The sequence below is a fragment of the Epinephelus lanceolatus genome, chromosome 9 (genome assembly GCF_041903045.1).
Source record: "Epinephelus lanceolatus isolate andai-2023 chromosome 9, ASM4190304v1, whole genome shotgun sequence".
In the NCBI taxonomy this organism is placed as follows: Eukaryota; Metazoa; Chordata; class Actinopteri; order Perciformes; family Serranidae; genus Epinephelus; species Epinephelus lanceolatus.
In genome coordinates, this window is record NC_135742.1 from 40,974,098 (window position 1) to 40,991,027 (window position 16,930).

The following is a 16,930-nucleotide window of genomic DNA, read 5'->3' on the forward strand; positions in this document are numbered from 1 at the left end:
TTGCCAGGAAGTCTACTGAGCATATTCATGTTTCCAAGTAAGTAAGTAAGTAAGTCCTTTTGGCTTATAGGTTTTGTCTAGTATCACCCTCAGGACAAACTTTACATTTTTTACAATTTTAACCGTTCTGCTACACACACACACACACACACACACACACACACACATACACTGTCCTGCTGCCCCAAATACTCACTAGAGCACCAAATGTGGATTAATCTGCTGCTGAAAATAGTCCCCAACAAATGCACTGTTTACTCTTGTTTGAGTTACATTTGTTAAAATCTATGACCAGCTGTTTAAAAAAATGATTGAGCCTTATTTCATTCGTTTAAAGATTTCCATCTGCAGTAGGAGCCACTGGGCTTGGAGCTGAGAACCACACACAGGCAGGGAAATGAGAAAGTATTGTAGTATTGTAGCTCTTTGAATACCAAAATAATGGAAGGTGTTAATCTAAGCAGTTTTAACTGACTTTGTTGTAGGCATGTCAGCAACCTGTGGAATATCCCAGAACACAGTGTACTGTCCCATAATGCACTGCCAGCTGTCACACTCACACCTCAGGACTATAGTCTCTCTTCTCTCTCTCTCTCTCTCTCTCTGTTGTTTCCATTTAATGATGGAGATACCAGCTTGGTCCCCCAAGGCTTTTAGACCAGATCAGGCTAGTTTTGGTTCAGCCAACCGTGACACACATGGGCACATGCCTCCAACTGTGTTACATAATCGGCACATTGGCCCCTTGAGCTTGTGGATCTGAAAAAAGGGGGGCTTTGGCCTTTTTATTGGACAAATCTATTTCTAAAACAAAAACACATCACACAATGAAGCAGAGCATTGACCTGATAGGAAAACTGTGCGACTCTTCAATGCCCAGCACTGTTGAGAGGGCATTTAAGGTCATCAGAGTGAGCTGGCAAGTCCTCACATGAAAATAGTCTGGTAGTGGATGAGATAAGAAAGGTCAGGGTGGTGACTGTAAGGGTCATTTCGGATAGGAAGGAATTTTGGATGATGTGGTTAGATTTATATTTCTGGACAAATACAATCTATACAAGGTCCTCATAAGCACAGTAACACAAATATATGTGTATTTGTACATTTGCATAAGCTGAAACTTGTTTCAGTTTTAATGGTATTTCTTAAAGGGGTAGTTTAGATCTTTTGAAGTGGGGTTGTATGGGGTACTTATCCATAGTCAGTGTATTACATACAGTAGATGTTAGTCAACACGCCCCCAGTTTGGAGAAGCAGGCTGGAGTCTGACACAGCAGCTAAGCAATGTTCTGCTGTGCATGGGTCAGCAACAAAACCTATTTTAGACACCTAAAAACAAGTACCACCTAAAATAATCAATATCAGTTTAAGTGTATGCTTCATTTAGAATTTTTTTCACCACCTTACCTTGCTGTCAGACAGCAGTTTCCGATGGGGAGCTAAAGCCGTTACATTACTCTCTTCAAAACCTGATTCCACTGAGAAAAGTAGTTATTTAACATTGCTGAACATGGGGGCTGCTGGTCTAACGCTGCATAGATCAGTAATTTCGTTTGCATTATTGTGTGACTTTGGCATTTAAAATGGTTAGATTGGATTCATTAAAGTCACACAATAACACAAACTAACTAACCAATCAAGTCAGTGGTAGCCCAGCAGTTCCTATGTTCAGCAAGCTTAAATTACTGTTTCTCAATGGAGTCTGGTAGCTTGGTGACAGTTCCACAGTTTAGGGTGACAACCTTTGGTTTTTGATCCCTCCAGCCCTGAAACAAGGAACAACCCACAAGCTCTGATCAGAGGACCCTTGACACCTAGTAGTTTTTGCCTGATATTAAATTTTGCAATGTTTTGAGGGTTAAAGGAGATATACAATTGAATGTCATCTGCATAACAGTGATAAAATATAATTTTAATGTTCTAATTTTCTGCCCAAGGATATACTGTACACTGCAAACAAAATAGAACCCAGGGCAGGACCTTGGGAAACACCACAAGTTGTTATGCATATTTACATCTGATAACAGGCAACTGCTAACTAAACCAACTTACAAAAGTACCTTGCTGCAAACATATATGAAGCATATGGATTCTTTCTTGCCTGGTCACTCCCTGGAATCTCCATGGAGTTCAGCAACTTCATAGGGGTTGACAAGACTTCTGGAAGTCACTGTTCCTGGCTAAAAAATAGTCTAACACATAATCTCCAGTAAAACCACAACATGTTGTTTTAGTACTTAGGTTTTTGTACAGATTAAACAAATGAGATATAACAGCTTAATTAGTGGGTGGTGGAGGTGCTTGTTTGTGGATTTTGTTACCTTTTGACAGAGTCAGGCTAGCTTTTTTTCCCTGTTTCCAGTTTTCAGCTAAGGTTCAAATTTACTGGACGCTAATGCCAGTGGTGTCAAGAGTCTCCTCTAACTCAGCAAGAAAATGGCCAAGCATATTTTCCAAAATGCTCAGCTATTTTTTCTTTTATTGTGTTAAATGGTGCAACCAGATTTGTTAATTTATTAATTTGTAACTGAGCAGTTTTTAAGGACTTAGTGATGGATTCACAAATGCCTGGTGCAACCCAATCCTGCTCCATGATGACACATGGATCAGGCTAATATTTTTTGCCAAAGCTGCTGTTTCAATAAAGACTGCTTGCCAAAATGCTTTTAGAGGATCATTAAAACATTCATAATAGACAGAAAAAAACATGTCCTGTGGACTCAAAGCCACTGCTTAAAATAATTCAGGTAGTCTTTGAAGGTTTTTGGATGAGTACTTAACTAGAGGAAGGTTATGCAAGGGTAGGCTTTTGTTTTATGTATTTTATCAGTGTGAGATGAAAGCAGACTGAATATATGCTGCAGCTGAGTCTACAGTGTGCAGTCAGCCAGGGTTGGCAGCAGTGGATTGTAGTCAGTATGACTGTTGCCTCTGTTGGTCCTTTTGGGTCAGCGCTTTGTCGGACCACACATATCAAATCAGGAAGCCTCGCAGGAGCCTGGAGCAAGCTGTAAAGTGTATTTCCATGCAACAGTCACACAAATATGCACATTTTGTTTTGATTGTACAAATAAGACTGGAAATTTGAGCACAGGAGTTCATTCCTGACCTTTGAAACAGTGCATGTAACAAAAAAGTCTAACCTAAAACTACCCCACTGACTAGTTCTTTTAAGATTTCAACTGCACACATTGACATTATTCAACAAATGGAAATGGCTCAGTTGTAATCAAGGACCCCAGGAGTGGTATTTCAGATTTATGATCACAAGTAATCGTATATACGGGAAATAGTAACCGCTGTGTTGATTTAAGACCAAAACCTGGTCTGATTCTGATCATTGTCTCTCCTGGGCTTCAGGGGCTGTATTAGAGCTCATACAAAACAACACAATACTACAATTCACTGTTGATATGGGGCCAATTATTATTAAACATCAGAATAACAGCTCTGTCAATAAATGAGTTGATTAGTTCAGGATAAACTTTAGATTTTCATTGTGTCTTACTCACCAAAACTCACTGTGTGTCAAGCTCTAACAAATATGTTAAGTCCATTTCCTTCATCATAAAACAAGTATTTTTAATCCAGCATTGTTTGCATCCATGCTTGCTTGCAGTCTTCTTCTTCCCTGGCATATTGCAGCATATCTTGACATGTTGCCACCACCTATATATTGGTGAAATAGTGTGAAACCATTGGTGGGAGTGTGCATCACATCACCCACGTGCGCACAGTATGCATATGCATCCTCACATGTATGTACACTATAAATGAAACCAGGATCCACTCACAGCTCTATAGCACGACGAGAGGTCAAAAGCTCCACAGGGAACCTTTAATGGAAATGCCACATGAAACATGCCAGAGAAAATAAAGCTGATCAGATCATCTCAGTGAGAAATTTGGTTCCCACATCATCAATCGTTTTAACACTTAGGTCTCTAGTTTCGCAGACCAGGCGAGGTGGCAACTGGGTGTGGCCAGGCGGATTTTGCAAGTTTGGCACACCGTGCGCGCTGGCGCAGCTACTCCTCTTTCCCACCTCCGTCCCTCCTACCTGCGCAAGTCAGAAAGAGGGAGCAGAGAAGGCGTGGAGTGGGTTTTACACAGCTGATTCACATCACACCAATCAAATGAGCCCCTCTCCTCGCCCTTAAATGCGCCGCGCTAAGGCGTAATGAGAGTTTACTCAATTCGCCATGGCAGAAGAGAGCAGCAGCGTCAGACGGCCAAACTTCTCCCAGGAGGAAACTGATGTTTTGGTCCGGGAGGTCCAAGCTCGCAGTGTCTGAATATAAGGAACTGCAAGCAGAAACTCCACGGGCTGATGATGCAAAGGTAGCCTGGGAGGAGGTCACCACAATTGTAAATGAATGTTGCGTTTCTCTCATGCACGCACGCTCTCTCTTTCTCTCTTGCAGTCTCACTCTGTTTCTTTTCTTTTGACTTTTCTAAGATGACAGATGCTGAATATATACTCCCTATCTGATGCTGTGGCTGTTTGTGGTTGGCTGAGAGGGATGTGAACTCATTGGTTTGCAGCTGTGTTAATCAAATCAGGTTGGGTTTCCATTACGCGTGCCAAACGTGCCAAACGGTGCCAATCCCCTTTGATCTGACATCAGATGTGACGGGACAGTCGATACAGAGATACATTTATGTGCTGATTGCAGATAGTTGCATTGAATAGTGGTTTTTAGGGTATTTATTGCATTGTTAATGTGCCTGATATTCTGGAAACCTGCCTGTGAGGTTTTGGTGACGTGTGCGCACTGTCCGCCGGTCAGCCAAACTTCCACTTACACCGGCTGCGCTCCCCCTGCGCTGACAGTAGACCTGGTTTCAGCTGGTGAGCTTTTAGCACACCTTCAGTGAAGCCTTTTGGCACGAAACTGTCACTACCAAACTGAGCGCGCCTCGGGTTGCGCTGCTGGACACTAGCTCTGCGCGGGGTTCACCACCCTGTGCCACCCTGTGCCGCGCCGGGAAACTAGAGGCCTTAAAGGGTAACTTTAGGATTTTTCAACCTGGACTGTATGGGGTACCTTTTGCAATGTGTGCATAAGCATAATGTCATTGTTATGGTATTTTATTTCATATTGACCAATAATTAACTTGTTTTTAAAGGCTAGCTTTTATATTTCTCAACCTGGACCCTATATTTTCCCTTGTTTTCATCTCTAAGTGATTAATGGAGACAACAGTTTTTGAAACTGGTCCAGAATGGAGCAAACGACTGCAGCCAGCAGCAGCAAACCAGATGCAATGTAGTCCCTGAGGTCAATTGAGCGCCATCAATTTATGTCAAACCAAAATTCTTGTTTTGGCCACTGACAGGCTCACATTGTTACTAAAAGTCACTGACAGCATTATAGAAATGATCCCTACAGAGGTGGACCTTTCTGTGAAAGAGTAAGATCCTTTTGATTTAAGCAGAAACAGCCCCTTTGCCAAACACCAGACTCCACTTAAATAAACAGCAATTTAAGCGTGTTTAGAGCCAGCATGCTTTCAAACTCATTGAATTGAGGGTTTATTTTAACAAAATCAGTTGGTAATTGTTTGAACAGTGGAAAGACGAACCAAGACGGCTTTTGTGAGTTTTATTTTGCTTCTGTCGACTCTGAATAAAGTGTGAATTATTATGTTACAATAAATGCAGACTGCAGCGGTATCAGCCTTCACTTTAACTTGGAAAAGAATGATAACCTCAAGTAGCTTCAAACAGAGTTTAATGGTCAGTGGTTTAATACTCATTTCTCTTTCTCTCTCACTTTTTGGTGTGTCTAGTCTATAATGATATCTTGGTGTCGGGGCGTGGAGACTCCTTCTTCATCCGGACCCACTTTGAGTACGAGAAGGAGACTCCTCAGAGCCTGGCCTTCAGCCGGGGGGACATCTTTAAGGTGGTGGACACTCTGTATGACGGCAAGCTTGGCAACTGGCTGGCAATTCGTGTTGGCAAGGACAAGCAGCTACTGGAGAAGGGCATCATCCCCAACAAGAGCAGGTAGGACCATTAGTTGCTCTCTTTTTAGGGGCTGACGGAGCCAATGAAGTTTATTAACTGTACCAGCATCACCAAAGACCAAGGGCTATAATCACATACTGATGTTCAGCAAAAGTCACAGAGCTGTTTTCCCTCTAAAACAAAGGTAGTCTTAATTTTAAACGTTTACACATTCATTTTCAATGATGTCAGAGGTTCAGAACAAGGCCAAGAAAATAATAATATGATTAAACATAATTAAATTTCAACAAGTTGTCCATAATGTAAAAAAAAAAGAAAAAAAGCGTCATACATTTAAAAAGGATGCAACTGCAGTGCCAGTGGAATCCAGATGTTTGTAGTGGAGCAGCTGCTGCAGAAGTCCATAGGTTCAGTGCTGGACTGCCGGTTGATAAATGCATATCTCTCTTTCCATTCCTTCTTTTTCTCTGTTTTTTCATTAACTCTCCTTTTTGTGTGCAAATGTTAACATTATCTTGTTGATACCATCAGAAAAAACATTCACACCTCTAGTGCTTTGACATAGGCTACATGAGTGTACATACATGGTTACAGTTCTGTGTTGTCTTGCAAACTGCAACGTGTAGGGCTGCTCAATTAATCGAATTTTAATTGTGATTACGATTTTGGCTCCAGACGATCTCAAAATTCATATAATCGAGGAAAAACAATTATTTGGTGTTTCCGTTCTGAGACGCGCATGCGCAACTCAACCGCTACGCCCCCGCCCCCATGTGTGTGGAGAGTGGAGATCCAGGCCGGCGATTTAAGCACGTGTAAAGATGACAGAGGGTGAGGCTGAGCAGCGTCGCTTGGTTGATAAAAAAGGTAGAACCCCTTCATTTATTGAAGTATCTGTCTCTTATTGTATTTTATTTATTTCTCGTTTTCAAAAGATTGAGTGCAGTAGCCTACAACAGTTTAGGGTCCGACATTAACGGTTGCCCGAATGCCCGAGGCAAGTAAAAATATCAGCAGTCCCTGCGCAGACATGCCCAATCGGGCAAGCAGCACCAACTCGGATTTTTTATTTTTATTATTTCTAATCGCAGGGCAGGAATTATACCACAGCCAAACGGCCAGTGCCGTGGAGTCCCCGGTGTGTGGCCGTAATGCCCCTCCTACCCATACGGCCAGTGTAGCATGCCCTGTGTTTTATGACAAACAGCATAGCAAGGCTACGGCTAAGTTAACATAACGTTACTGACACTCCGAGACACATGCACACACACATAATGTTACCGGACAGCCTCTCAGTCCTTAGCCGCTAACGTTAGCTCATGTTAGCACAGTTACCACACAGAAACTTTTACAAAGGGTCATAATGTGCTTCTAGTGACTGTCAAATCACCAGCGAAAGATGTTTACACTGCGTACACGGAGATGGGACAAAGATCCTCTGAGAAGGAAGATGGTTCACTCTGCTCTGCCGCCAGGAACAAACTGGGAGGCAAAGATCATCTCTAAGGAAGACAGCTCACTTTGCTGCAGGATTCACCAAAACGTTTTTTTGTTTTTTCTTTTAATAAATTGAACACACATTAAAGAACATACAAGATTCTGTAGAGAATTAATACATATAATACAATACAATAAACACTGTCTAATTAAATGAAGGAAGAGGATTTTTTTAAAGGCAAATAAAATATTGGGAATTTATGTAAAAATATACATACAGACATATGAATAATTATATAATTAAAGATATGTAGGCTATGTTAGGTGAATACTCCTGTCAGTGACCCTGACCACTGGCATTGGCAAAAGAACTGGAGTTGGTCCCTGGATGCTGTACTGCAGCTGCCCACTGCTCCCAGTGTATACAGTAGGATGGGTCAAATACAGAGGTCAAATTTCGTTGCAATGTATGTTATGTGCTGAGAAAGGACAATAAGGAATCTTCTTCTAATAATAATTTCTTAGTAACTAGGAGATAACAAAAGAATAAAGAGATTTCAAAGACTTAAAAAATAAGGGACATGAATCAAAACAACAAGAAACTAGATATATCCCCAGTCATGCACACCCAGTTTTAATAAACTCAGTGCTGTTTTTTAACACATATATTGTTTTGTCTTCATTCAATGTAATTAGCACATATTGTTATTGCGCCATTTGTTTTGGCCTTGGTGCCCCACATTTTGGCCGTGATGCCCCAATAAATTTGTATTTATCAAAGGCCAAAGTGGCCTTGCCCTAAAAATGACTTAATTCCAGGCCTGTAATCGTGTATTTCCTCTCCTGTTTCTGTCCTCGGAGGGGCCAGTTGCAGTGTGCTGCTTTTTTATGTGCTGCTGCCTCCATTGGCTGATCATCTCTGCTGACGTAAGATATAAGTTATGAGCGAAAATATGCACCACACAGCCAGAAAAAGAACCTCTTAAGCAGGGCAAGTAAGAATTTAGATGGGGCAAGTAGATTTGAGAAGTACTTGCCTGATAGGGCAAGTAGGAAAAAACCTTAACGTCGGACCCTGCTACTACATTACAAGATATTTTTATATATTTAACAGGAGAGTGTTTTTTAACATGTTCAATAAATGCTGTTCCAAACATGTTCAATAAATGCTGTTCCAAATTCAAAGACATAATCGTGTAAATAATCGTGATTTCAATATTGACCAAAATAATCGTGATTATGTTTTTTTCCATAATCGAGCAGCCCTAGCAACGTGTATATCACACTATACCTACATGTGTGCTACATGCTTGGCAAGAGTTTGGCAGGCATCTAGCCTAGGTATCATGCCATAACTTTGGAAACATTGATGTGATACATATGAAATGTACAAATGTAACATATCCATGGTTTGCAGAAATGTACAATGCCAACATTTTCTTTTGGAGATTTGGCTGGTATATATCAATGAGTGTAAAATCATGATCATCATTAAGTATCTTCTCTCATAGAGTGAAAATGTTTCCCAACCCAGTCTCAAAATTCTCACGGTATATGTTTTTTTTTAAAGCCCCTGCACTGACGGCCGTGGCCATGAAGTACATAGTACATACGTACATCTGTCCATCCCATCCCCATAAACATGACATTTCAAAAGCACTTCAAGGGAATTTCTTCAAATTTGACACCAATATCCATTTCGACTCAACAATGAACTGATTAGTTTTTGGTGATTGTAGGTCAAAGGTCAAGGTGACTTCGTCTATATCGCTTGTTTGTGAACATGATATCTCAAGAACACTATGAGGGAATTTCTTCAAATTTGGCACAAATGTTCACTTGGACTCAACAATGAACTGATTGTATTTAACTGGTATAAGGTCAAGATCAGTGTGACCTTGCATCTGTCTCATTCTTGAGAACATGATATCTCAAGAACACCTTGAGGGAATTTCTCCAAACTGGACACAAATGTCCACTTGGACTGAAGAATAAACTGATTAGAATTTTGTAGTTGAAGGTCAAAGGTCAAGGTCACTGTGACCTCACGAAATGTTGTTGGCCATAACTCAAGAATTCATATGCTAATTATGACATAACTTTACACTAATGTCTAAAAGGATAAAATAATGAAGTGATGACATTTTATATCCAAAAGGTCAAAGGACATTTTCGCTGTGGCATCATAATGTTCCGTATAAAACACTTCAATGTTATATCTCAGGAACAGAAAAGGGAAATCTTTGGCTGGATACTTAATTAGTGACGCTAATCTTAGGTGCCCACCTTCCCCCGTTAAAAGGTTTTTTTGGGGGAGTTTTTCCTTGTCCAATGCGAGGGTCCTAAGGACAAAGGGATGCTGTAGCCCTCTGAGGCAAATTGTGATTTGTGATATTGGACTTTATAAAAAAAATTGATTGATTGATTGACCTTGAAACAGTGATGATTGTATACAGTGCTGTGAAAAAGTATTTGCCCCCTTCATGGTTTCTTATATTTTTAATCAATATTCATATTTTTCAGCTTTTTTCCCTTAATAAATGAAATCATCAATTAAAAAGTGCATTTTGTATTTACTTGGGTTATCTTTGTCTAATATTTAAATTTGTTTGATGATCTGAAACATTTAAGTGTGACAAATATGCGAAAATATAAGAAATCAGGAAGGGGGCAAATACTTTTTCACAGCACTGTAGATCCTCTGTGCTGTCGGGGGGACAATGGATGTGAAGCATCCATGTTTTCACAAACATGGATGTAAACTGTAAGAGAAACTTGACTGGTGCACAGAGGCATACAACCATGGGGTGGTAATTCTAGTTTATTTCAGCCCTGCAGTAGTACATTCACAGATTGTGTGAACAGATTAGCAGGTGACAGTTACAGTTTTTCCTTTCTCCGCCATTAATATTCTTTGCAGTAAATGAACTTGAATGAGATCAGAATAGTGGATCAGAGAGGTCTTTCCTGGCCACTGGACAGCCACTTATCTGAAAAGACCAGCTGTCACATCTGACGTCTGTCCAGCCAACCATTCTTCCTCTGATCCTTTAATCTTCTCTCTTATCTTTTCCTCCACCACCACCTTCTCATGTTTCTCATGTTTCTTCTAACATCTTTTTAAATATCTTATCTCTTTCTCTGCTGTCCTCACATTCACCTGGCTGCTCTCCCTCCTCCATCCTTTCTGGGCTTGAATTGGTGGAATATTTAGACTGCTGTGTTGGGAGTTTCTATCTGCCTACTGTCTTTTTTTTAATTTTTTTTTTTTTTTTTAGTCAAAATCAGGTCTAGAGTATGAATTTTCCTCTAAGTTTCATGTTAGTCTCACCTGCAGTTTTAAATTAATCAAAGGCATACAAACACACAGTTATTATAACAGTAGATCAAACATTTAATTATATTTTGCTCCCGTATTACTGATCCCATCTATACACGGCTGTGCTGTGTTGCTATGTGCTTTGATAAATTAAAGTTCTGAGTTCAGCTGCTAGCCACCTGGTCTGCAGTCAGTCAGTCTTCTACTGAGAGTCACAGCCCGGAGCAATGCAATGTCACCATGACACCTCACACAGTGTCACTGCTTCGTTCAAAAATAGCACAGAACCAAAGTGTCTGAATGTCATCACTAGGTAAGGTCAAATACCCACAAACCAAATAGGTCACTATACAGGGTTCAGAATATAATTAAAGAGAAATAATCTGCCTCTTTTCTGGTCGAGAATTATTGGGCTGCGTTGGCAATAACAAATCAAACTTTGACAGCATTTCGGGTGCAAATTCAGAAGCTCATCTCATTACACAGACCCAACCCACACAGCAATTAAATTAAGTGTCTCTTTGTGCGTCAAATGCCTGTTTTTCTTCATAGCAGGATTGCTCTTGCCGTCCATAAAGCAGATGTTAGGCAGAGCCTTGACATCATATTCGGGGGACACTGTCAGTAAATCTAAGTAAAATACAGACTTCGCTTATCCTATGCAAATGCCTCACAAGACATTTCTAAATCAACTTATGTCCCTTGGTAATACTAATCCTGTGTGTATAGGGCTAAAGATTGTTACATACAAGTGTGAGCTATTCTGTGAACATGGCCCTCTGAATCTCACTTAACAAGCCTCTTTCAGTGACACACAACTAGGAAGAAGGATGCACAGCATTGCTGCACTCCAGTAGCATTACACTAATTGTCCCCAGAGGATTGCTGTAATTACAGGTCCAGAGCCCAGAGGCTGAGTAAATCTGTGGTGTGAGACAACACATGTCCCAGTTGTATGCTTTGGTGTGAGTCTTGTCTGTTTTGATTGTACCACATGTTCACATTGAAAATGAGTGTGTACTTTAAAACTAGCTGCATGCAGAATTTGTTAAGTTAATAGCTAAGTTTATAGCATTTATCTAAAGGAAATGACACAAAGTTGTCAGCAATAAAAGACAGAGGCAGCAAAAGACATAAAGTACAGCCACAATATAGACATAGAAAAAAAAAAACCCTAATCAAACCAATTTTCACCAAAGACTTAAAATAATGTACGTAGCCACCGGGGCGTCATCCATTGGCTTGGGGACTCCTGTTTTGAAGCCTTGAGTTTGGTATTTTGGCCGTCACCATCTTGGATTTTTGGAGCCAAAAGTGACCATATTTGAGTGACGGGGGGGGATAACCTTAACATTAGCTGCTAGCTTGATCAGCACAGTGCATTTACAGGTTTGGTTAACCGTGATAATAATAGACTGTATATAAAGATGGACACCATAACAGCTCCCCAAAAGTGAAGCCAAAGCATCTCGATTGCCCCCCTGGTGGCTGGCTGCAGTGTAGGGCATAAAGCCCGCCCTCTGCATGTTGGTGGATGGGACCTGAGCTAAACTAAAAACTCAAACTACACATCATACAATTTTTTTCCAAAGATGGTTTCTAGCATTAAGGGAAGTTTCTATCATGCTGCTGTATGTTCAAGTGTTCGTTATTCTGCTAAGTTTGGCTTTAATTAGTTATTTAATGCTATAAAATGGGGATTTTACAACATGATTGACAACTGTGTGAGCCAGTCGGTGGCCTCACATTCAGTGATGCTGCTAGCAATTGGTCAGAGAGGTGTATGTGCAGGAAACTTGATACCATGGCGATCACAACTATGCAGACTCTGGTTCTGAATAATGTTCCCAGAGCAAGATGGCAGCGGCCGTATCCAGAATATATTAGCTTCACTTCTGTACAGTGGGGGGAAGTGGAGACGCATTTGTCCATCTTCATATACAGTCCATCATGGTAATGCTAATGCTAATTACACAAGCAAAATACAGGCTTAAAGCCCAACTTGCAGGTTGGAGACCATGGTGAATATGTGTAGGAAAATGATGTAGAAACTCAATTAAAACAAAAAACAAAAACATATACACACTACAGTGACTTTTGGGGTCGTTTTTGTGAGAGAATTTTGCTTCCGTATCTAAAAACCCACTAACCGGAAGTGACATAGCGTAAGGGAGTCCAGCCGAGTTCGTTTGAGTGTAACATTATGGATCCCAGTACTAGGTTTGAGACTGAAGAGCTTTAAAATGTACATTCATATGCATATGACAGCCCACAGGCTTATAATTATGAGCCTGCTAGGTGTCCAAGAGACCAGGAACAGATCAGGGTTAGGAGAAATAACGGCCACAGGAGAGAAATAGAGCTGTGGTGTGAGGAGAACCAGTGGAGAACTGGGCAGGTGTCTTGGTGAGTGACCAGCGTTAGCTAACGACAGCTAACGATGTCTAACGCTGTGTTCACATCACAACATTAAGTTTGCCATCACATATTAGGTTATATCAAAGCTACCAATATTTCTGCTAGTATTATATAACTAATACTACTTACCCATAACAGAAACTAATGCACAAATATCAGCTTGTATCATACGTATCTTGCTATGCGTGTTATAACTCCACATTACGGTGTATTGATGTCCGCAGGGGAGAGAGGGAGGGAGAGAGAGAGATACAAAGATTTCCTGATAATTTTTTGTATGATAGGTGCTTGTGTGGGAACTGCCAGCCCATGTCCTCAGCTGTGGAGAGTATGTGCTGCAGGAAGGTGGATGCCTTCTGGGCTCTGGTGGAGAATCTGACCCCCAGACCAGACGTAACATGCCTCACACTGCCCATCAACCCTCACGCCGCCCGCTCCCGTCTCAAACACGGAGGCCTCCCTCTCTGCGGAGCCTGCCTGCCCCCACACATACCTCCGAGGCTCGGGTCTCCCTCTCCGCGGAGACCCGAGCCTCAGGGGTATGTGCGAGGGCGGGCGGGTTCCGCCAGGAACATAATCCTCCTGTCCAAAATGAGCGCTGCACGCGACCGCGTTTTTGGTCACAGATGAAGCCATGAAATCGCGCCTCTTCACCTGCACAAAATGCACGAAAACTAACTCCACTCCTTTTTCTGTCTGGAAAACGGTGGACTCGATGTCCTGACAGACTCGAGTTTGTGCAACCTGCACAAACACAATAATTCAGCATAATCACAAATGGTGAAATGCACTGTTAACAACCGAAAAAATACTAACTCATAAGTTTACTACTGCTCAGACTCACTACCACCTACTACTGCGCATTGGACAGAGGCAGGATCAAGGACGCAGAGTCCCTCTCGTGACATAGTATCAGGCGATGTTGAAAAAAAGCATTTTTAGAAGAGGAGCTAAAAAGAGCCACTTTTTCCTCTGAATTTGTGCCCTCATGTCATGTAAACCTTAATAAATTCTGAATTAACTTCTCATATGGTAATTTTCAGACAAGATTATCTATATATTTTTAAAAAAATTTAACCTGCATGTTGCACTTTAAAACCATGTGCTCACCAGAAAAACTGAACATCTGACCTGATCTAACATCCTTAGAGGGTATCTTAGTACACCAAACACTGAACAAGACTTTTGTAAGCAACCACAAGGTTACAATTGACTTTCATGAACTGAAAACAAACTGAAATAGCGACAGCTATGGTTATGCTGTTACTCTGGAATCTGGGGTTTCATCATAGTTACGTTACCTAACCAACGTTGTCACTGTGGTAGCAACTTGTCAACAGACAACACCCACAAACAAAGTTAGATAAAAATTTAATCCCCGCACAGTTGCAATGAATGTTGAAATTAGCTATACAGAACAAAACTGTTTTTTGTACCAGGTTGTTGACAAAGGGGGTCTATGGCGATTGACTTGTTCTTGGAGCCAGCCTCAAGTGGCCATTAGAGGAACGGCAGTTTTTGGCATTTCTACATTGCCTTCATTTTTCAGCCCTGGAGGTTTCCGCTTGGTCTGAACAGTTGGCTGCTGGGCGTCCAAACAATGTCAGCAGATATAGAGTCAAAAGGGAAAGAGCCACAACCAACAAGACACACTCTCCTTTGTGCCTGATGGAGAGTGAGTCAGATGGTCACTGTGTCAGATTAGGTAATACATAGAATTCTACATTTTTTAGACTTGGTACACTGGACATCCAAACCTGACCAATCACAGCTCACTGTCTTCACTGTACACCTTGACGCCCAGACTACAGAAGTATCCATATGCAATCAGAGTTTTGTGAATGGAAGTGAAGCTGGAATCATTCATGGTCACTGGGCGGTGAAGGTGGACTGTGTTTTTTTCTTCCCAGTCAGTCAGAGTGAGTTTGTGTTTTGAAGAGATGTCCATGCTCTTATTGGTTAACATCACTGAATGTGTCATTGAAGTTGTCAAACTCTGCAAGAGAAGACAAAACAGGAGAAAAGAGCAGAAAAAATTTCGCGGGGGCAGCAGGCCAAGCAAAGCACCCCAGACGTCCCTATCCCCAGCAACACTTTCCAACTGCTCCTGGGGAACCCCAAGGCATTCCCAGGCCAGATGAGATATGTAATCCCTCCAGCGTGTTCTGGGTCTGCCCTGGAGCCTCCTACCAGCGGTCTGATCAGATGTCCAAACCACCTCAACTTACCCCTTTCGACGCGAAGGAGCAGTGGCTCTACTCCGAGCTCCCTCTGGATGACCAAGCTCCTTACCCTATCTCTAAGGTTGAGCCCAGCCACCCCACAAAGGAAACTCACTTCGGCCGCTTGAATCCACAATCTCATTCTTTCGGTCACTACCCAGAGCTCATGACCATAGGTGAAGGTTGGCACGTAGATGGACCAGTACATTGAAAGCTTCATCTTCTGGCTTAGCTCCCTCCTCACCACTACGGTCCGGCGCGGTGCCCGCATAACTACAGAAGCTGCACCAAACCGCTGATCCATCTCACACTCCTTTCTACCCTCACTCATAAACAAGACCCGAGTTACTGCCTCACTTGAGTTACTACCGAGTTATTGCCTCACTTGAGGCAGTAACTCTCCCCAAACCTAGAGGGGGCAATCCACCTGTTTCCAGCAGAGAACCATGGCCTCAGATTTGGAGGTGCTGACTCTCATCCCAACTGCTTCACACTCAGCTGCAAACTGCCTCAGTGCATGCTGGAGGTCACAGTGTGATGAAGCCAACAGAACCACATAATTTTCAAAAAGCAGAGATGCAATTCTGAGGTCCCAAACCGGACTCCTTCCTCCCCTCGGCTGTAGGGCTGTCAAAATTGCTCAAAAATGACATTCGAATATTCGTTCTAAAAATAACTCATAGGTTCGAACCATTCGATTTTTTTTTTTTCCGCATTATGTCCACAAGAGGGCAAACTAATACAAGGAAATATACTTTTGTATGTATTAATACAAGGAAACATAACTACTTGTAGGTATTTTTATTTCAACATAAACGTCTTTGAAAACATTTACATACCGACACATTAAAACACATAAAACAATTATCTATAACATTACGTTATAAACGACTGCGGACCTCTCGCTCACCCCCCCTCTCTGACCCGTCAGGCCACACCGCCCGCGGAAGCGCTGCGAATAGCCTCGAAGCGCCGAGAAGCGAAGCCAGTTTCCTTTCAGCGCCCATGTTAACCGATTGTGTCATCCACACCAGCTGCGCCACGCCACGCAGCTCCGTGGCCGCTCCCACCTCCCACTCGCAAAGAGGACAGCTGCGGTGGTGTTTTTTTTTTTCTCCACAATCGAATATCAGTTTTCACATTCAAAGGTCCATTTTTTTTTTTCAAATTCGAATTTAAATTCGAATTTAGAATATTCGTTGACAGCCCTACTCGGCTGCACCTCGAGATCCTGTCCATGAATATCACAACGACAGAGGCCAACACCCACCAAGAACGTGTATTCGGACACAGCTCTCACTTTGGTCATACAGGGACCAGACGGCTCGTAGCAGCAAGCCTGGTACTCACACTCCCCCAGTACCCCTCCCCCCCTCCCCCCCCAGTACCCCCCCCACCCAACAAGACCCCGCGAGGGACGCGGTCATAAGCCTTCTCTAAGTCCATAAAGCACATGTGGACTGGATGGGCAAACTCCCAAATGTATTTATTTTTCACACATTTGACACAAAGGTCAGATGTGTGAAAAATAATTACAACTAAAATTGTTTTCAATTTCAT

The 16,930-nt window shown here is 42.0% G+C and overlaps 1 protein-coding gene across 4 annotated transcripts in view; it reads left to right on the plus strand.

The window, feature by feature from the left end:
- The window catches only part of tjp2b (tight junction protein 2b (zona occludens 2)), a 139,240-nt gene that overhangs the window by 95,104 nt on the left and 27,206 nt on the right, over nucleotides 1-16,930 (plus strand). For all 4 annotated transcript variants that reach the window (XR_013492056.1, XM_033620220.2, XM_033620218.2 and 1 more), the window contains exon 13: nucleotides 5,794-6,013. Coding sequence is in view for 3 of the 4 variants with exons in the window: in XM_033620220.2 (XP_033476111.2) it covers nucleotides 5,794-6,013 (220 nt within the window). In the remaining variant the exon portion in view is untranslated. The remainder of the gene's footprint in view (nucleotides 1-5,793; nucleotides 6,014-16,930) is intronic.